Source organism: Centruroides sculpturatus, unplaced genomic scaffold (assembly GCF_000671375.1).
Source record: "Centruroides sculpturatus isolate CEXI.00-Female unplaced genomic scaffold, Cexi_2.0 scaffold1162, whole genome shotgun sequence".
Taxonomy (NCBI): Eukaryota; Metazoa; Arthropoda; class Arachnida; order Scorpiones; family Buthidae; genus Centruroides; species Centruroides sculpturatus.
This window is the reverse complement of record NW_019385457.1, coordinates 220034-243178: the sequence shown is the minus strand read 5'-3', so window position 1 is coordinate 243178 and position 23145 is coordinate 220034. Positions and strand designations below refer to the sequence as shown.

At 30.1% G+C, this 23145-nt stretch overlaps 1 protein-coding gene across 3 annotated transcripts in view; it reads right to left on the bottom strand.

Moving 5' to 3' along the window:
* The window catches only part of LOC111639187 (probable phospholipid-transporting ATPase VD), a 78379-nt gene that overhangs the window by 31520 nt on the left and 23714 nt on the right, over window positions 1–23145 (bottom strand). For 2 of the 3 annotated variants that reach the window (XM_023384987.1, XM_023384985.1), the window contains exon 2: window positions 8096–8553. In XM_023384987.1, the coding sequence (XP_023240755.1) occupies window positions 8096–8547 (452 nt within the window). In that variant the 5' untranslated portion in view covers window positions 8548–8553. Of the gene's footprint in view, window positions 1–8095; window positions 8554–22133; window positions 22794–23145 lie in introns of those variants that run through there. The other variant, XM_023384986.1, reaches the window with a different exon arrangement.

Here is a 23145-nt window from a genome sequence, read left to right as displayed (position 1 = left end):
TTAAGATACTTATATAAATAAAAAAGTTGTGTTTGCAAAATTAAGTCAGTTAAAATTTAACATTGTTTATGCCAAAACTATTTTTTTTTGATAAATAATAAAAAAGAGTGTTCAAAATGGTTTATTTTGTACATATTTTAATATTTTCCATTCAAAATATTTTATAAACATAAAAATTGGCTTTTTTTTTAATGAGAAAAAGTCATAGGGAAAGCAGTTAAACAAGAAAAACTTTTTTCTAAATCATTTATTTTATCGTTAGGTATTATTATAATAATAGACAGATGTCATCGTCTCTCGAAATACGATATCTTTGTTATTTCGCTGTCGATAGCTCGACACCTGTTCCGCAGCCACCTTGTATTTTCTCGCGTGCGTGGGATTGTGGGATCTCTCTTATGACTGGATCTAGTTTCGAGAACTCTCTCGAGTCAATTGCAATTGAACCTCGTTTCAGTCGAGATTGAAACGGTCGATGGAGGATGCACCAGGCGAACAGGGTATAAGGCTCTAGTTTAGTAGTGTTACAGAGTATAATACATATATTTTAATATATTTTTTAAAAGAAACAAAACCACTGAGAAATGTTACGTGTGTTTAACAACGGGTTCGGAAAACTTTGAAAATGTTAACAACGGGTTCGGCCGAACCTGTGCGAACCCGCTGAATATCACCACTGGTTGTAAATGATGCTGCCAAAGTAACAGTTCATTTTTTAACAATGTACAAGAATTGTACACGTTTTCTTCTACATCCCCTTATAGATGGGCCAAACGAAATCGTAATATCACTGGTTTAACATTGAAATCCATGAGTAATATAAAATCGGAAAGTGGAATAAAAATATCAAATATTTTAATGGATTTTTAAACTCCTGTCAACTATAAAGAACTATCACAAAAACATACCAGTAAATTCTTATCGGTTGGGTTATGTTATAAAGCTACTCGTGATTTATGTAATCGGGCAAGGGTGCCAAATATCTAGTGGACAGGCAGCTAACAGCCCAGAACCAGTCCTGGATAGAATTGGATGCTTTATACGTGTAGCATCCACCTGAGGTCCTAGGCTTCCACCGGCTAAACCGGGTGAGGTTGGTGCTCTGTAAAGCGCATGCGCGAATCTGGCTTTTAGGATGCTGACAATATAGCGTTTCCACTCCGTTACTCTGCCACTAATATTCAAATTTACAATAGCAATCTTATCTTTTTTTCCACAGGTAGTATAAAAATTTGTAATAAGATACATAATGCGGTTATAATAAAATATTGTGTGATTATTTTCATATAATTAAAATTTATATGTATTTATGTGGGGAGTTAGACGAGTAACATTCCTAAACCGTTAAGACAATAAATTTACGAGGGGTCGCGGGGGAGGCGAGGAGAACAAGGGAGAGTCAAGTAAGGGAAGAAGTGAGAAAGAGGAAGAGAGTCAAGTAAGGGGAGAAGTAAAAAGGACGACAGTTGGTGACAACGCGAAAGTGAAAGGGACAAAAGACATTACGAAGGCAAGAATATTATCATTGTATCAAGACAGTTACGACAGTTACGAACGCTGGATTATTGCCATTTTTATTTCTCTATCTCAATAACTATTCCTACATTTATTTTTTAGAAAATACAAGGGAAGCGGTGCATCCACTGCTTCTAATGACAGCACGTCACTGGTAGTAAGGACAAGTCAGTCTCAGCTACTAAATCACAGTTTCAATTTTTATGAAAAACCAAAACTGAAATACAGTTTTAAAAAGAATTAAAAAATAAAATCCATTTTTAATTCAAAATTCTTTTCAATGCTGTTTAATGGGTAAAATATCATACAGACCTTAATTAAAACAAAATATTCACTTGTTCCACTTACACAGGAAATTTGAAAATTAATAAACTACATTTAAAAACTTTTTCCAAAATTGTCTTGATTAAATAGCTAAATAAAGTTTAATTTCCTTTATTTTTCATTTTTTTCTTAAATTTATTATAAATTAAAAAATATTAATGTCAAAATATATTTTAAATTTTCATAAAAATGTGATTGTGTTTTCAAAAACTATAATAATAATAATAATAATATTGAAAAAGTCAGTCAAAAACTCTAAAAAAGTTTATCTTTTTGCAAAATGTTGATGCATTTCTTAAATGTTGACCATTGTTCATTGTTGTCATAAAAAATTTTGCACTTTTGGACATCAAAAAGTTTGTTTATTGGCATCTCAAGCTAAAAAAAGGTCATTCACAGCATCAGTGAAAGCTTCAATTTCATTTCCATTACTCAACATATTAATCAATATATCATCAAGTTTATAATTCTATATGCTATCCTATAATGATGGTGCTTATATTAAATCACTCTTTTAATTTAAAAAATTTTTACAATAATTTATCAGTTTGGCATTGTACAACAAACTATCCAGTAGGTCAATTTAATTATTTGTATGATTTAATTTGAATTTTCCAAACTTTTGTAGTAATAATTATTGATTGATTCATAAATTATTGCATGCAATAATTTTTTGGGAAATTCTGTGTATATTCTGGGAAAATTTTAAGCCTTGAAAATATTCTGCATGCTGATTTGGTTTTCCTAATCTTTCTCAAAGAATTATCTATTTCAATAAAATTTTATTTTTTAGGCTTTTTAGCAATAATTACTTTTTCATATTTTTTTGTTGTATAAACAAATCTACTAGAAAACCTCATCTTTATATTTCTAATCTTCTGTTAAATGTATCATATATTTTTACTTTTTAGAGCTATTTTTAATACAACAGATATGGAACAGTTTTATTCATAGAACTTTGTAATTTTTAAGAATGTTTGTAAAAGAAAATTATATTCTTACATTTATTTGTTTTAGTTATATAATTTTTATTTGCCTTTATTGTATTTGGGTTCATTGTAACAGAATACACCCCCCTCTTCTATTTGCTTTGGTCTGGCTTTTTCGTTCTCTATATACTCCATACAGCTTTCATCAAACCGTACGTCTTGTGACCTTACATAACCTGTAGCCACCACCACAATGTCCCACCATAACTGCATGTTTTGCTCTTGGTTCTAGTTTATTTTGCTTTGGTAGGATGTTGTACCATGCTCAACATCCAAATATTTTCAGCTTGCTGATATCATTCTGTCCATGCCACAGAAGTGATGGTGTTTTCTTTCTCTGAAGAGCACTTGTTGGAGATCTATTTAGTTCATAGGCTGAGCTCTTTAATTCTTCTCCCCATAACTCCTTTGGGATTCCTGAGTCAATGAGTTTTGTGTGAATCATGTTTAACAAAGTCTTATTCATGCGTTCAGCCTTTCCTCCCATCTGTGGGCTGTAGCTCATAGTATATGCCAATAGTATGCCATTGTGTTTTGCAAATCCTTTAAAAATGTTCAAACTAAATTCGCCACCATTGTCCAGTCACAGTCGTTTCACTGTACGATCATGCTGAGCTTTCATTTCTCAAATATAATCTATCAAGTTATCTTCTGCTTAACTCTTGTTCTTTAACAATTTAACAACAAGAAAATGTGAGAAATCATCTAAGATTACCAGGAAATACTTTTCACCACTAATTATAGATGGCATGAAACATCCACATACATCACTATGCACAAGTTCACTTATGGCGGTAGAATGTCTTTCAATATGGTAAAAATGGACTCTAGAAGCCTTTCCTTCTATACACGTTGAGCACGTTCAATTCGAAACTTTGAGTCTATCCAAGCTGTCACAGTGCATCTTTTCATAGGTCGATGCCACAAATCGTCTTCAGCTGTAACATGGCAAACTTCTTTAATTCTATTGTTCAGTTCCAAAGTATACAACCCATTTGCTCTGTTACATTCCAACACAAAATTCTTTCCACAAATTGTTGTATATTCCTTCTCCACCATGATCTGATGTCCTTTTGAGGTCATCTTTGAGAGTGACAGCAAATTATCCTTAATATCAGGAACTATGAGTGCCTCAATGGTTATAGTGTGTCCCTGACACATTGCCTGTAGCTCACCACTTTTAGTTGCCTTTAAAACTTTTCCATTAGCTATATAAATAGTCACTTCATAATCCAATAACAAAACATTACCATAAGGGGTTCTAATTTCTGTTTCACAAAATGATTACTTGCTCTCGAATCCAGAATAAAACTGATGCTATTCAAATTGCTTTTTTGGTTACAGATGCTTGCTGCAAATAATGAAATTTGCTTTTCTTTAACAAAGATTTGCTAACTACCCTTATTACAAATATGTTGAGTTCTAAATCCTTTTCTATGCCCTGACCTAGGCTGAGAGTGCTTTGAGCATCGTGCCTGAAAATACAATTTGCTCCCTCATATGTAACAATCTCTGCTGTTTACCTTGAAACTAACTTCATTGGTTTCCAGATATAAAATTGTTATTTTCTTAATGGGATTTTAATTTTATTTCTTTGTCTAATAATCTTGCTTTGACAAAATCCATTTTGACTTCTGCCACTGTTTCCAAAGCCGTCACAACTGCATCATACTTGCAAGGCAGGGAGAGTAATAAATGACAAACTTGATCACCTTCTCTAATTTGGGATCCAAGATCTTGAAGATCTCTTATAATTGTATCAAACTTTAAAAAATGGTCTTCCAGACTTTCATTCTTATCTGAGCATAAGTTCAACAGTCATCTCCACAATGTCAATTTAGTGAATGAGCTTGTTCTGACGAGTACATCTTTCAGAGCTAGTAATTGAGCTTTTGCAGTTTTACAACCCATAATTATATCCAATGTTTATTGGATATTACTGACTGTGCCTTGGCATCTTCCGCCATATATTTCTTTCTTTCAGCTTCCTCATATAATGGATCACTGTAAATCATGTCCTCACACTGTTCTCTTTTTAGAATAGACATAATTCTAAATTTCCAGTTATTAAAGTTATTTGCTTCTAATATTGGCACGACCATTGCAACTCCCGTCATTTTGACTACTCCACTAAACAAAGTTAACTACAGTATATAAAATTTAAGGAACTTACTGGAACCTCTGGACCCATAACCTGTTAAAAGTGAAAAGATTGTGTATAATGATACACTGTTTGACAGTAAACTATGTTTAATTGAACAAACAAATACAAAGAACATTCGACCAGCACAAGCCTTCTGTGCTAGTTTTTAACATGGCGGAAAATGGTACAAAAAAAGGAAAGGTGCAGGACGATGTGATGCCCCATGGCAGTTGAGAATAATAGTACAAAATTCACAATCCTTAACAAAAACTGATGCTGATAGTGGACTGTGGTATGTTCCCAGGTTCTTAATGCAACTTCTTCGACTGAGAAGTTGAATGTCACTATTCATTAAATTGTCATTTCAATTCTGATTCATATGACCTCACCCACATTTCATTCAATGCAATTATTCTTTCAAGAAATGTATGACCTTCTTGATTGTAACATTCCAAATGTTCATTCACAAGCATATAGCAGTACTATTTCTGCTCCTCATTGAGATAATGAAGCACCCATCATGCTGTAATTTTGTGGTACCAAAACATGTCTTTTAACGCCTGCAACCTTGTTGTTTGGCTTGTTCTTGGCTTTGCAGCTAACTATTGTGAGGGGGACAAGTGGGGGAAGATTTCAAAACAAAATAATAATGATCATATGTAATATCGTTATCGTCTCCATTGCTGTCTGAACTGCCGAGTGGTAACAGTCAACGTCATGTAGGAGTGGATGAGTCAGAGATCAATGCCTCATTTAGACAATTTAACTTACAAAAAGTTCATAGTCACAAAGGGTTTAAGTCCCTGTATACTTTGGCGCATAGTCTTCAAAGAAGAAGAGGAAAGTCCAGTGATGAAGGTGGTTTCTATTTGCTGACCAAATGTTGCATTCTAAGTCCAGTTGTTGAACAGGAAACAATGTCTGATGAATGCAGATCAGAATGTTCGAAGTTTCTCTCAACAAAGGTCTATAACTTTCAGAGGATACATCGGCAAAGGACAAAGATGGAACCTTGCCAAACGAGGGACATAGCCTTGTGGGATGCCATGGCAAAGAACTGAGTGTCCTTTTGGTCTGGGCTTAAATATCTTTTCATCTCGCAAATCATCACTTTATTGGTTATTAATTCCTTTCTCAGTCCCAGATTGGTCTTTCTCTGTTACCAGGTGAAATTGGACCAGATCGGTTTCCAAGAAAGACGATTGTTTATTAGTACAATTTGACACAGTCTTTTGTTTGGTGTTGAATAAACCTTGTATCTTAACTAACATAACTTTTTGTTTGTCTTGTCTTATAAAAAATTTAATTTACGAATTTTTCTCATTTTTTTACTGCGTGATTTTAATATTGAAATAATTTTATTGTTCCCCTTTTTCTTTTATAATTTAGTTCCCTAAATTTTAATTAATCACAAAAATTAAGATTCAATTTTTGGATTTTTGATTAAAAGAATGTTTTTCGTCCCAGCCCAGGACCTCACACTATCTCACTGTTCACCATTAATCCATCACATTAGTGATCAATCAATTTGATGTGATGAGATTCAATACCAGAACAACCAGAACATGCCACATTGTCCACAATATCACAGCCTTGGTGAAATACTTTCAACCATTATGTCACCATTCAACACAGTAATCCTTCATAAATTTTTTATTATTCCTTCCACGTGTCCCCTTAATCTTTATTCATGCAAGTAGCTTCCTCTTTGAAAACATTATGTTAGGACAGTCCAGTTCAACACCACTAATTCAATGCTTCATATATATTCCTCTTTTTGTCATGAACCAATACACTTTTTTGATCTGAGCACAAAATTACTCCCACTACACTTGCTAGAAAGAACAATGTCGTCACTAGCTAACACTCATCCAGGAGACAGTGTTGTCACTATTTTCTTTACAACCCTAGTAATATTTATAAATAAAAGACAAGAGTTATAAATTGAAAACAATGGCATAATAAAGAATCCTTAAAAAATGGGCTTAGTTGAGGGTCATTTAGATTGACAAGCTTCAAGGTTTTCCTTGGGGTTAGAACTGCACCAAGGATGTCAGCTAGGCTCTTTTCCTTCTTTCTTCTAGAATGTTATAAAATGGTTTGAAAACATTTGTTACAGCTCTTTGGAAGAAATGCTGCATTCCCAGTATGGAGCATTATTGCAAAGAGGTTCATGGGTAGTCTGTATCTGTGTTAAAGCTTCTTTAAGTGTCTGTCTTATTAGCCCTGAGTGATACAATTTCTTGAACTTTGTTATCCTCTTCACTGTCATCTTTAGAAAATTATACAGCCAGTTCTTCCAAATCTTCCTCTCTCCATGACTTTCTAGCAACTCATAAAGGATATAACACTATATAAACAGTAAAAAATACTCATGATGTGTATGGGGAAGATGCTCCTAAATGTGAAATGTGTCAATTGTGGCTTTGAAAGTTTTGTTTGGAAAATTTTGAACTAAAGGATACAAAATGTACAGGCTACCTAAAAACTGTTGAAGAGAAATTTTGGGAAGAAATTATTAATAATTGACAAATAATAACTCAAAACTTGAAAAAATCATAGTGTATCACCAGCACGATGATTGTGTTCCACATACATTAAGTGAAAAAGATAAACTGAATGTTGTCTGATGAAAGTAAGCAGTTCTAAGGTTTCATTTTATTTTTAATTTAGTTACTTATTTTTATCATAGAAAACTTTATGGATGACAAAATTTAAATAAATAAAAATATTTGTTGTTAACCGAAAATTTGTTCTAGTACCAAGGTATCACTCTATTACATTGAGGTTTTTAATTAATGTGATTTTGATATACAAGGTAGCATTAATTGCATTAATTAAGAAATACCTGCATTGCATTTATGCTTTTGTTTTTGTCTTTCATCTTCTTTGGTTATATTTTTGATTTTTTATAGATTTTGAAATGTTCATTAATTTGAATCTTTATAAAACGAGGAAACAAAACAAGACCTTACTATATAAACTATTCCAATTTATCAGTATTATGGTTTGATAAGATGTTAAAAATAAAATTTCATATTTCTACAGACTAGTACTGTAGAGCATTATTATATAAAATCTATATTTTAATTTAAAAATAAAAAGTAACGAAATATATTCTTACCTATTATATATCCTACATGTAGAACTGTTTACCCTTTTATCTGATTTATATCTCCTCCAATCTTCAAAAGCATCCTTAACTGCTGTTACACCAAGCACAAATCCAAGAGGAACCATAGAAATTTCTCTACCAAATGCTTCAATTAACCAATTAAGAACAACTATACCCAAAAAGTATAAATTTGCAAACCTATGAAATTGTTCAAAAATATTTTTTGGTATAAAAGAAAGAATGGTATATCTTGTTGTCCTAATTTTGTTGGCAAGATAGGCATGGTTTGGATGCTGCCTGTCAGATATATTCTTATTTGTAGTATGATTTGGCACAACAATTCGAATATCTTTATCTGATGGCGATGACTTGCATTTTCTAAAAATTTTGGATAAAAATGAAGCTCTTGAACACTGCACACATGGTTGATTAAATTGAATATTTTGCTCTTGGTCTGTCATCTTCAACTGTAAGAATAATAACTTAATCAATAAATTTATATAAAATCAGATTGTTATTTATTTATGTATAATATAAGAGGATTCAAATACCAATGATAAAATCCTTCCGTTAATATGACAAAGATGATATATTGTTCTTTATTATTAATGTACAAAAGATGTACAAAACATTATATTTTTAATTCTCAATATTTTGTACTTTATATCAAAATTAAGAATCTATTAACATGTTTTGTGATATTAAATAAAATTATAAAATAAATAAAATTCAAATTTGAGATACTTTACATAAAAAGAAATGCTGAGTAAGTGAATCTAAAATATGGAGTAAAAATGTACTTGTTATCAAGAATATGTTGTTATGATATTCAAAGTAAAGGAAAAAAATTAGATCAAATAAACAATAAACTATTTTATGTAAATTATATTTACAGTAGAGAATATTTGAATGAAATCTTATACCTTGTACACATCCTTAGAAATTTACTCAAAACAAAGTATATTACATCATATTTCAAGTTTCTTATAAATTCAGTGTCAAAAAATTAATAGAATAGAATCTTAATAAGTCAAACTTTCTTAATTCAAATTTTAATTTTGTCCTGACTTAACTTCCATATACTCAATTCATTCTGTATTTCTGTAAGTTAAAATAGTTTTGAGATTAACTCAAAATTTTTAAAATCCAAAGACTTAATTTCACATCTAATTTAATGTATTTTCTTTTGTGTTTCCAAGGGAAATATTATGACAAAGTTGAAGTTTAGTATTGTATAGAATTACACCTTTAAAAAGATGAGTATGCACTTAATGCCAAAATATAATAAAATATAAGTCCAAAAGCTATCTTTTAGCAATAAAATCTACATTTTAGTGAAACCCTGTTTATCTGGCACAAATAGGACTAGCTCAATCTGGATAATCTGGAAAATTTGTTAACAACATAAATAACATAGTTTATATACATTTTATTTTATATTTTTAATTTCTTTTCCATCATAACAACTTGCTTCTAGTTTCATTAACGGCCATCAACATCTGTTGTGATCTCCTACACTTTTCTTAAAAACATATTATCCTATATTTTTCTTAGTTTTATTAAAATAAAATACATTCTAAAATTTTCTTATAGCTTTTTGATAACACACAATACTTTGGAAACAAGGTAGATATGTTCCCAAAACTTCCATGTTACAAAAACAGTTCAAATGGAAAAATAGATGATTGGTTTTAGACCTAAAAACCAGTAAAAATAAAACAATAAACCAATTAAGGTAATTGGTTTTAGAATGTGTTTAAACAAAATACAGTGGTTTGAGAACATTGATGACAGTCAAACAGAATTGAAGCAAATTCTTAATGATGTCACAAAAAGTTTCAGGAATTTTTTTGGAAACTGGGAGAAGCACTGGAATCTACACTGAGTGGCAAAAAGTTAGAGACACCTCTTATTTGAAAGTAAATCAGTCTGACAGTGGTGTAGATTGACGTAACAATGCAGAGTTGCTTATATAAGGTATGCTCAGCTTCAGACGACGTAGTTATCATGGAAGTGAATGTCAAAATGGGCAAGACAAAAAATTTAAGTAACTTTGAACGAGGAATGATCGTCAGTGCAAGAAGAACTGGTGTCAGCATCTCTGTAACAACAACTCTTTTAGTATTTTCTTGCCCAACAGTATCACAGGTGTTTAGAGAGTGGCTGCTGAGGAAAAAAAAACTTCAAGCAATAAGGACAATTCTGGTCGAAAAAGGCTGGTGAACAAGAGTGGTGAAAGACAATTAGCACACATAGTCCGCAGCAACAGAAGGGCAACAACGCGACAAATTACAGCTAAATTCAATGCAGGTGCATCACAAAACAAATCCCAACGCATATCAAAACACACTTTGCAAAGGATAAGCTTTAGCAGCAGGAGACCATCAAGAGTTCCTTTGGTATCACAGAAAAATAAGAAAAAGGTACTTGTTGTGGGCCCAGGAATGACAAAATTGTCATTTAAGGACTGGAAAAAAGTAGCCTGGTCCACTTGTTTCCTGCTCTATCATGCAGATGGCAGGATCAGAATATGGCACAAACAGCACAAATTCATGGACCCCTCCTGCCAAATAACTCTTCAGGCTGATGGTGGTGGAATTATGGTGTGGGGAATGTTTTCCTGGAGTATACAGAGTCACCTTGATATTTGTGGACACATCTCTGAATACGTGGGGGACCCAAAAATAACCAGATTTTTTGTATAAAAACTTCATTTATTAACTTTTTTACAAAATTTCTTCAGTCACCTTCAAAGTACTCTCCATTAGACGTGATGCACTTGTGAAGTCTTTTTCCCCACTGTTTGAAGCATCTCTGGAACTCTTCAACCTTGATATTGTCCAGTGCCCTTAGTGAAGCTGTTTTTACCGCTTCCACATCATCAAAATGCTTCCTTTTTAGATTTTTCTTCATTCTCGGAAACAAAAAAAAGTTGCACGGGGCTAGCTCTGGTGAATATGGAGGGTGGGGAACAACAGGCCATCCCCGAGAGGCCAAATAGTGAGTCACTTGTAAGGCCGTGTGTGCAGGGGCATTGTCATGATGAAGGAACCAGTCACCTGATTGCCAAAATTCCGGGTGTTTCCTTTGCACATCCTCTCGCAGACATCTTAACACTTTTTTGGCGGATTTTTTCAACGTTTTCATCATTTCGAGATGTTGAAGGACTCCCAGAACTTTCGCAGGTGGAACAAAATAACAGTAAGAGAAACACAACACTATGCTCAAACGTAAACCTACAAATTGATACCGTTTGGACAGCTGTTTTGTGAAGGTCTCTACTAACCCCATGTAATGGGAGAACTCTCTATTACATCTACAAATGGTAGCGCGCTCTCAGTTCGGTTTTTTTTTTAGGTTCCCCCTCATATAACAGCTTACCTCAACATCATTGCCGATCACGTACACCCGTTTATGGCTGTAATGTCCCTGATGGAGATGGTCACTTTCAGCAAGACAATGCATCCTGTCACCGTTCTTGATTGGTCTCAAATTGGTTTGAGGAACATCAATCATAGTTTAACCTGTTTCCATGGCCAGCTCAGTCCTCTGACCTCAATCCTACAGAGCATTTGTGGGACAAAGTCAAAAGATCACTTCAATGCTTGGAAACGCCACTATCCAATCTGACCCAACTTAGAGCTGCCGTTATGTTAGCATGGGCCAACTTTCCTCAGCAACATTATCAGCAACTTGTTGAATCCTTACCAAGAAGAATATTGGCTGTGATCAGAGCTAAAGGTGAACCAACTCATTATTAGAGGGTGTCTCTAAATTTTTGGCCACTCAGCATATATTTAGCTGTAGAAATAACTTATTTTGAAGGTGATAACTTTCAATAAATTAACATATACATCATATATTTTTTACTGGACCAGTCCCAGAATGTTTTGACTGCACCTTGTACAGATACATACCACTAAATGAAATCAAATTTTAATGCTGAAATAATTATGTTTAGTCATAATCAGAATGATAAATTTTCTTTGTGTCCCCTAGAAAATATTCCACTAGGGAAGCATATACTACAATTTGAGAACCACTGCTGCAACAATTGTATATAACAAATACACTTTTGAAAATATGCAATTGCATATTTTAAAAAGAGTCAAGTGTTAGTATATTTTAAACAGTTCTTTTAAATTGTATTGTGTCATTTGAAACTGTTCTACAAAAGAATTTAAGAAATTATTTGAAGAAAAACCAAAAGAATTTTGAAATGTTTATTATAGAATATTTAAATCTTACTTAAAAAAAATAACAAATAATGTATACATATATATATTTAGTCATTTATTTAATAAAAATAAAAACAATTTGTGAAATGTTGTGCAGTTATTTCAGTAATAATAAAATCTAAATTATCTTATTTGTCAAATAATAATATTGAGTAATTTTCATGAAAAAAGTAGGCTTAACTGTGGCATTGTCCTCATTTTCATTTTAAATGCCTAGCAACAGAAGGAAATTAATGATTACTTTCAGAATAAACCAGTTCATATAAAACAAATTCATTAAAATGTAATTAAACCACTATTAATGTTTATGCTATTATAGCTTCAAATGAATAAATACACAAATATAAGAATGCAGTAAATAATAATATAGAATTTTGACAAAAGTATAAAATAAAAACTTTTTTACTACATTATAATTTATTATTATTATTATTATTTACAATTTGTTGACAAATTTGTCAACAGACTTATTGACAAAATAAATAAAACATATTGATTACCTTACAGATACATTATCATAAGTACAGTACATTCTAAAGATAAGTTAAACATATTTATATTAAATGTATTGTAATTTGTGGGATTGAATTCCAACAAGCAATCCCAGGATATGTCAAGCCCTGTCCAATAACTGATTATAATACATAACAGGAAGGTTATATGCAACATTTGGAACTATCACAGTTATTTGATATTTAGCTTATGATAGAATTCCATTATAAGTTACAGACTTCTTGCAATTTGAAGTCAACCATATTACTGTCCATCTTGGAATTCTAAAATCATTTCAATAGCATCAATAGTAAATGTTATTCTGGAAATTCTACATTTTTGAAAAACAGAATCAATATGTAAATAGGATTTTGTATTTATTAAACTATGCTTTAAAGTTAAACCAGAAAAAAGCATTCTTTAGTTATTTTAAAAAACTAATATCAGATCTCAGCTGTTTGCTTTTAGCATGGACAATTAGCTTTTTCAAGGATGCTGTCTAGGGAACCACTGTGTTTAGCATCTGTCCATGGTTTTGCTGATGTTTCCAGTTATCATCTTTATCTTTAAGAGAGTTCAAAAATTATTAAGAGTAATTCTTGAACTTGGGAGAATGTTGGATTCAAAGGACATAACATTTAGGTTTATTCATCCAAAAAAAACCCTTTTTAAGTTATAAAGGTGAATGTGTAAGGAGTCAATTTTGAACCTTCTGAGTTTTATTTTTTGTTTGGGGATTATTTTTAGTTCATTATTCTACTTATTTTGGGGAATTTTATTTCATTAAGGATAGACTACTACCAGTGGCATAGCAAACATAACTGGCACCTGGGGCATGACACTTTATTGGTGCCCTCCCCTCCAGAAACAAATCTTGTTTGTCTTGGAGACCATTTGGCACCCCTCTGTGAATGGCTCCTGGTGCATGATAGATCCCCTTGTCCCTCACTACGCCACAGACTACTGCACCTCAACTGGACAAAAATTCTACAAGTAAAACTCACCTTACTATAACAACTGCTGGCAGCAACCAATTATGTCTTCAAACCTGGAAATGACATCTCAGGGGGAGAACTTCCATAGGAAGGTAAACGAATGATCTCCCACACCAAATTGTCACAAAAGGGCACAATGAAAAATTATGAAAGATTAAATGTAAGTGCAATGTAAAATGACAAAGAAAGATTACTAGAATTAAAAGAATCTTAGCCACTTAAATATGTAAAATAGAGTCAAGTGGGAGTAATCATGTAACATCACCAACTGCACTGTAAGGAGGAGGAGAAGCTCAAGATTGAACAAGTGATGTTAAGGATCAAGCAAGTTTAAAGCAAGACTTTTGAGTTCCATTGACGACATAAAAGTTTCTTGGTGATAGTTAGACCAATTTAATTTGTAAGATTTCTTTGTAAATTTTCGATAGATTTCAATTTCATATTTTTGTTTGTTTCGTGCAAATAATTGTAAGATAGTTATAATTTAATTTATAAGTCCTCAAGTGTCAGGAAAAGTTTATCAAATCCAAAAAACCAATATACATATATTGTTTTTTGGATTTGATAAAATATCTTTTTATTATATTTTGAATTTTTGCTAACTTTATGTCATTATTGTACATATTTGGGCTTAGAAAAATAGATTTTTTTATTATTATGTATAGTAATTATCTCGAGTTTTGATTCATTATTTATTACCCACATAAAGTCCAGGTCTGGCACTAACCAAACCCTCATTTATGTAATGCACTGTTAAGAAACTCTCCAGGCTCTCGATAAAAATAGATAAGACATTACAAATGTATTTAAGAACTTAAAACCTGAAAAAGTTTCACTACTAATTGTACAGAATGACACCAAATGTCTAAGCTAAAATTGCTTTAAATTCACTAATACCAAACACCTTACAAACTTTTCCAGCACAGTATTTTAATAAAATATATGAATGATTTTGTGATTTTGGCTTATTTGAAAAGCCTGTTTCAGGTTGCACTGTTAAAAATTTGAAATCTTGAAGAGATTCTATTTTCAGAACACTTTATAAATTCTTTTGTGTAGATATGCTACTTGAATAAGCAGAGAACAGGTCTCATTGATTATCATAATTTAATAAGGAAATCATTAAACTCCAAGTTATATAAAACACACATACACTGAGAAATAATACATATAATTTTACGGCCAAGTTTGTGTTTTGGTTTTCATTGCACGTTACTCTCCTTTAGTACTCTCAGAAAGTTATCAAATAACATTTTTCAGGTGATAAACAGTGCTATATGTCTTTTTACTAAAACAATCATCCTTTAAGGATGAGTGACATTAGCAACCATGTTCTTCAAAAACTTATTGTAGGTGCATTGCTTCTTCAGAATTGCTGATTATCTCAGGATTGCTGGCATACTGAGCCAAAATAGTTAATGTACTTGTTTATTTGTATTAATATTGTACTGACGTTCTTTAATTCTTTAAGACAACAATCTGTTTGTTGATCCAATGTAAGTTGAGTGTCGATCAAACATGTTGTCATAAACAGAAGATAAAAGATACACAGGCAGATAAAAGATACACAAGCAGCAGAGTCCAAGAGGTCTATCATATAGCTCTCAGATTCTACTTGAATATCTTTTATCCTTACCATTTGCTAACATTCTGAAGATCATTGCATTCTTACAATAAGCTAATTCTGTGCTAGAAAAAGTGTATAAGGTGTTTGGTGAATTATACAAAATGATACATGCTTGCCATTAACTTCCTTACATGGAAATCTATATTTTAAAAATTCCACAACATATTCCTTTTTTCTAACAATTGTTTTTGACATTATCATTCTAACATATGAAAAAACTTTGTTAAGAAATGCATATAAATCCACTAACCCCCTTTTTTTTGTTGTATTTGATTGACAATCAATCAAGTGTTGTCTATATTTTTAAAAGTTTTTTAAGTAAAGAAATAATGTTCATAAAAAAAGTGTATATACAATCACAGAATTGATAATTCCACATAGATTCAGAATCCTAAATTTGGAAATTATTGTTCTACACTATTGTGTTAGTATAATGATACCAGCAAATAAACACAACTTTACACCAATTACCAGCAAAAAAAATAGATATATTTTAATGAAAACAAAAATTTTCTTCTGTTTTAAATGGACATCATCAAGCTATATAAAACAAAAATCTTGAATTGAATTGAAATAGAACATAACATTAAAATATATCTATTTTTTGCCAGTTATTGGTGTGTATGTTTATTAGTACATTACACCAGTATTGTAGTAATGACATTGATACCAGCTTTTTTGAAATTACAGGTTGAGAGCTCTGTAATACACATGACAGCGAAAATATCAAATCAATAATAGAATCATCAATTACTCATAGTGTCTTTGCAGATGCTCTGCATACATAATTAACTAACTTTTATAAAAAGATAAAAATGTAAAAAAAACAATTAACATTATTTGATCATTAGATTTTTAGGAGTGGAATTAAGCCTAGATGAAAGAGATGCAATGGGGAAAAAATAAGGAAAGACAATTTAAGAGACCAAATAAATCAAAGTGAAAAAAAATAAGTAAATACAATAAAATTTATACTTCAGAATATAGTATATACGTAAATTTTTTTTAAAATATGAATAAATATTCAACTTATTAGTTAAAATAGTAGATTATTTTAAACAAAAACACACAAAAATTCTATACTTATATTACTCATATTTAAATTTGTCAAAATCATAAAAAATTTATAAATTATTTTTCTTAATTTGATATTTATATACATATGAGTAAATGATATTAAAATTAATTTATCTGTTGCAATGTACAATTTATTATATAAATAAAAACTGACTTAAAGATATTCTTTTAAAATATTGTTCAAAATATCAAAAATATGAAAATCATTTTGATTATAAATTTGGATATAAGTATTGATTGATCTAGCTAAAGATAATATTAAATAAAAATCCTTTCCAAGATATTTATTTATTAACTTACAGATTTTTTCATTGTAAAATCTGATTTAATTTAATATCTTAAAATATAAATTTAATAAAAAATATTCTCAAAAATGTTTTCAATTTATATATTTTAAATCTAGGAGAAAAACATTAGAAATTTTAAATGATAATTTATTTTTTGCTTTAAATTTTAGTTCATACATGCACAAAAGATGACTAGTTATTGATTTCATACCTAATATAGCAAATTACATAAATCATTATGTAACTGGTGCCATATATCTAAGTTGCAAAAATTAATCTGTAATTCCCATGTTATCCTGGTATTTAATAATAATAAAATAATTAATATCTGTATTGTTTAATTATTCTTTACACTATCTCTTCTTTTCTAATTTTACTCTAATGTCAATTTATTTTATGATTTTTCTTATATTTCTATAAACACTGGTTTTGAACTTTAATACTTGAACACAACAATTTATAAGATTAGATATGTATATTTGGGAGTTCATGCCAAAATATGTGAACTTACATATTAAACTTTATCTCAAACTTATCTTTAATAGGAGGTTAGTTTATGAATACTTTTTTATTAAAAACAATAATGAATTAATATATCATATATTTGTTTAATTTTTATTCAAAAATTTCATTATGTTGCAAGTATTTATAAATAAATAGTAAATATAATTTGGCATTCTTCAACATAATATTTCATATGTCAACTATATCATAAAAGCAAAAACTTATAATTTTACAGTATTATAAATATGTAAAAAGTTTTTATAATAACTCGTTTTTTTAATTGAAAAAAAGTATTTAAGTAAAATTAGAAAATCTTAATTCCTAGTTAACTTGATATGTAATTATTATTTTACTTTTAATAGCTTTGTCAACTGTAGTCAAAATAATTTTCCCTCTAGCTAACTCTGATGAAATTTCTACTAGTGTTTTCTCATCAGAAAACAAATAGAAACTTTATTAAATGAAATTTGTTGATCAGATTTATTATTGTGTCTGTTGACTATATTTAAAATGTTTAAAAACTATTTAACTAAATTTTAATAGTAGTCAAAATATAAGTAAATTTATTGTTTTAAAATTTTTGTCTCTAGATATTACATGATTCTTCTAAAAAGAAAAAAATAATGACTTCCTAAATAATAAATTACACGTGTGTGTGGTTTGGAAAATTCTCAGAATCACATATTGTAAAATACAAAATCTAATTAATTTTGTTTTTTATTTTTTGATATAATCTCCTCTTAGAATAACACACTTATTCCAGCAGTGTTCTAATGCCTTCACTCCAGCAAGAAAAGCCAATTCATTTATTTCTGCAAAATAGCTGTTAAGCTCAGCAATGACCTTTTTATTTGAAATTTCTTGCCTGCCAGCATTTTCTTCAGGTTTGGAAAGGGGTGAAAGTCACTAGGATCCAAGTCAGGAGAATATGGAGAATAGGAAAGAATTTAAGGCTGGCAAGTTTTGCTGGATGAGACAGACAGAATGCACTGGTATTATCATGATGAAAAAGGATTTTCTTATTCATACAAGTCCTTTACTCCACAATAGCAGTCTTCAATTTCTCTAACAGGTTATTATAATAAGTAGCAGTGATGGTCATATTCTTTTCCAAGTAGTCAATAAGGATAATTCCATAGCATCCCAAAAAATGAAGGACATGACTTTCCATGCTGGAGGAACCACTTTTGCTTTCTTTGGATTTGGTGAAAATGCATGTTTCTGCTGTTTACATTGTTGTTTAGATTCTGTAGTGGATCCATATCTTGTCTGTGATCAAATACTGACACAAAAATTCCCATGGATTCCTCTGGTAGATGTTCAAACACTCCTTGAAAGTTGTTGCCCACATACATTTTTAGTTGGCCTTGGGCAAATGCAGCACTCATCTTAGTCAGGCGTAGTTCTTGGGTTAGGATTTTATATAGCTGGTCAGCAGAAATACCCATGACCTCAGCAATCTCCCACACTTTCAAACAGTGGTCAGTCAGACATTATCAGGAATTTTTTCTATGTTTTCTGGGATAACAGCAGTTGCAGGTTTGTCTGCTGCAACTGTTAGCTTCCACATTTTCTCAGCAAGTTTGAAAAATGTCACCCAATTGCTTACCATTGAATATGACAGGACGAACTTCTTCAAAATTTGATACAAATTGGTTTTGATATTAATGGCATTAAACCCCTCCTTTACCAGATACTTTATCACAGCACAACTTTCTGTTTATCCAGTTTCTTCATTGTAATCAATACTCATTGCTTCCATTGTCTGCCAGAGCATTTTCTATTTCCTCTTTGGTACCAAAATGTTGCATGCATGATAAATAGTCATGCTGGTTCCTAATGCCATCTGTTTACATGAGAATAATTTTTCCATTCTGCAATGCTTTATGCAATTCTGAGAACTTTCCATCTATTCATATTATAAATACCATAACTTCATAAGCAATGTTATTTATTTCAATCAAGGATTTATTAAAAATAATAATGAATGACATGAGTGATGTCTATGTTGTAATTTTGGCTCAATACCTTGCTATCCAATAGACAATTTGAAAACAGCTCCAAATTCTTTAAAACATAATGCTGGTCAGAAAGTGTATGATGATTAAGGAAAGATAATTAGGTAAATTGGTTTTACACAGAAATTTTGACCCAGTCGAACCCTTTGATCCAACAGATTCTATTGATTTCTTTTTATGGAAATTTAGACCCAATACTCTATTTCTTCAATATAGTCTATTAAACCAATAGGTTCTGTTAAGTCTAAATTTCCATAAAACTAACAAAAGTTTTCCAGCAGTAACAAGTTATACTCAAAAGATTGGTAAGGGTAATATGGTGTACTGTACATATATACAAATAAAATAGAATCCAGTTAAATGTAATCACTCTGATACTTAAGTGTAGCCTACTGATAACAATAACTAACTGATAATATCTAACAATATAAGTAAATAAGACTACAATTAATGAAAATTTCAGTTTTATTGACTCTAACATTAAAAATATATCTTAAAGCAATTAAAAATGTACAACTTAACTGTTATTAATTAATATATAATTCATACTATATTGTTTTCTTGATATCACCTTTTAATGACAGCTAGTGTATAACTGAAATAAAATTTGCAAATAATTTAAACTACTATTTGCAAGAGAATAATTAAAACAATGTTTTACTTTTAAAGTACATAGCTATAAATGATAACTGATAATTTGCATATCATCAGCCACACATTGAGACTGAGCATGGTAAAAGCTTAAAAATGCCTACTTACCCAAAGATAATAATAACAATAATTAAATTCTGGTTATAATAAATGAAATCATAAGTGATTTTACCTTGTTTTACAACATACTAATTTTGACTATACTAAATTACTGATGATAATAATTGTCTATGATAAGTTGTCATACATAAATTTGTTTATATGTACTGTACTTTGTATATAATATGCATATATAAACCTATCTATCCTTTATATCTATATCTTCTTTTATATGAGATTTCTCATGCAGAGAATTTCTATAAGAGAACAAGCTGATACAGAAAATCTCAGATGACACACATTCTTTGTAATTATTGATTTTTTTAATATTATTTGAACTACAGATATTTTTTCTGCATTATTCTATTTTCTTATTTAATGTAAAATTTTCTAGTAATGAATTGTTTCAATTTTCAAAAATTGTTTTAAAATGATCTTTTTGTGTGCGATCTTATAACTAAATAGCATTTTAATGTACTGGTTCTAACTAAACACACAATTTAAATTCAAATAGATTGTAAAAAATAATTTTGTATAAAATAAAGATGAGCAGCTAATTAAAAAGAAAAATAAAAGCATAATTTTTGATGTTATTAAATATAAGAACTTTAAGGCAAATTTAATTATATTTAAAATAAATATTTCTCAAGCAAATTATCAGAAAGATATTTAAATAATTACATATAAAAAAAGGAAATGAAATAAATTAGCATACACAAATTTTTTAAAATTAATATTCAAATACATAATACAGTAATATCATTTATTTTGGATATTAATTTATACATTAAATATATCTTACATGTCTTAATTTTTTCACATAATTACATTAATCTCTCTCATAATTTTGTTGAGAAATATTTATTTTATATGTAGTTAAATTAATTAGAAAAAAAAACATTGATTTTATTAATAACAATAAGTATGTAACAAACTAAACTAATCCATAATTTAAAAAAAAATAAATAAATAAATCAAATGATAAATTTAGCACATCTATTTTTCATTAGTTATTAATTAAATATAATGTAATTTTTATGTTTGAAATGTTCATATCTTACAATTTTATTAGCATGTAGCCTATTAGTATGTATAGCATTTTTTTTAATAAAAAGTACACACTACTTTGTTGAATATCAAAATTAAAATCATTTGAAGATTATGAATTTCATGATTTGGCTTTTTAAATTTTGCAATTTTTAACTGTTTCATAAACAATTAAAAAAGTATTTATGTATTTTTATTTTATATTTTGCATATATATGACTTTAATACTAACATGAAATACCAAAATTTTAGAAAAGTTTTAATTCATTTTGATTATTTTCAACAACTAACAAGTAGGAAAAATGTAAATAAATCTGTTAAATCTGTTATAAAGGATTTACAATGCATATAAAACAAATTTTCCATATTGGTAAATGAAACAATGTGACCTCCATCCTAATTTTAGACCATAATTAGCAAATATAGTACAAGTATTTGTGTTTGTTTAGAATTTTTCATACTAAATCTCGCAAAAAAAAAATGAAATTTCGTTATGCCATAATATTTATCATTTTTTAAAATTAGATCAGGCAATAAAAGTTAATTAAGTTATTTAATAATTTAAAGTGGTGTAATTATGTAAGATTGTACTTTGCATTCTTATATTGTGTTTACATATTTTAAGCAGGAAGAGCTATTTTATATTATAATCAAATGAATTCTTCAATAACAAAATTTTTTACTAATTCTATTCGTTAAAAACCAGAACTGTTTTGCAACATTCATCCTTCGAAAACAACCCAGAAAGGAACTTGTTCCCCTTTTTCTTCGACTATGTTTGTCAAAAATGAAGTTTTTGCGGGAAAAATCAGGTCAAAACAAAGAGAATCGAAGTGATTTTTATCTAGTCGACGATTTAAATATATTTTCTACAATAATATAACTTTTATCAACGACCATCAAAAAAAAAAAAGGCAGACAGGTCGAGAAATTAAACATCACGATTCATTCATACATGAACAGGATTCAAGGTCTGGAGAATAGAAAAAAATAACTTAAGATTGTGTCTTACCCGTTTAAACGGATCTTCATCGATGACCAATTTTTAAAAAAACAGAGAGAGGAAAAAAAATCACACTTAACAATTAATAAAAAAAATAATAATAGACGGGCGACTGCCACGTTTACAATCTCCAACACATGAACTTAAATCTTTGAACTTTGAACTCGAAGCGATCGATATACCAAACATAATTCTTAGATATCCACAATTATATCGTCCATTGCTTTACGTATCCGATTACCGTCAAACTTTATACGGTTTTTAAAGCTTGAAAAGCATCGGTCAATCCTCCCTCGATACAAACTTCTTTCACAACCGAAGACCAGAAAACAAACGTTTGACGTTCTGACGACACAACTTTCAATCCTCGACCCTGCGTCACATCCGGTTTATCCAAAGAAGGAACGCTATTGGTTCGAAACCAGTTTCGATCAGAGTTACGCAATCGGCCTGCAACGCAAATTATCCATGAGAGATTGTATAACGGATGCAAAACATCGTGCAAATAGCAACGAAATCGTTCGAACGTACAAAACCAAGATAACTGTTTTTTATCTCCATTTATACGAAAAATTCTTTCGGTATCGATCTTTACTTATTTAGCAACCATCCTGTATCATTCCCTATGAGAAAAGGCGAGGTTATGGTCTACTTTTATATTATTAAATGCCGTTAATATCGATATGCCAATGAAAAATTACTTTCGATGGAGTAAAGATTCGGTTAAACTATCAATCACGAAACTGTCAGTAGAGGAAATACCGCTTAGTCATTCGATTTTCCACTCAGCCTGTATAATTCAGATGGGTTCACGTCGTTTAATTTCGCGCTCGTAAAAAAAAAAAAAAATGAGCGGCTGTTTAATGTTCATTGACATAATGTACGTATTTTTAGAACTGATGTCATAATATGAAATGGGCCATTCGGTACTTTTAATGGTTAAAAGTCCCGTTTAAAATTTAAAATCGAACCAAAAGGGGAATATATTTGACTTCATATCTTATTTATACAAGGCAAATAG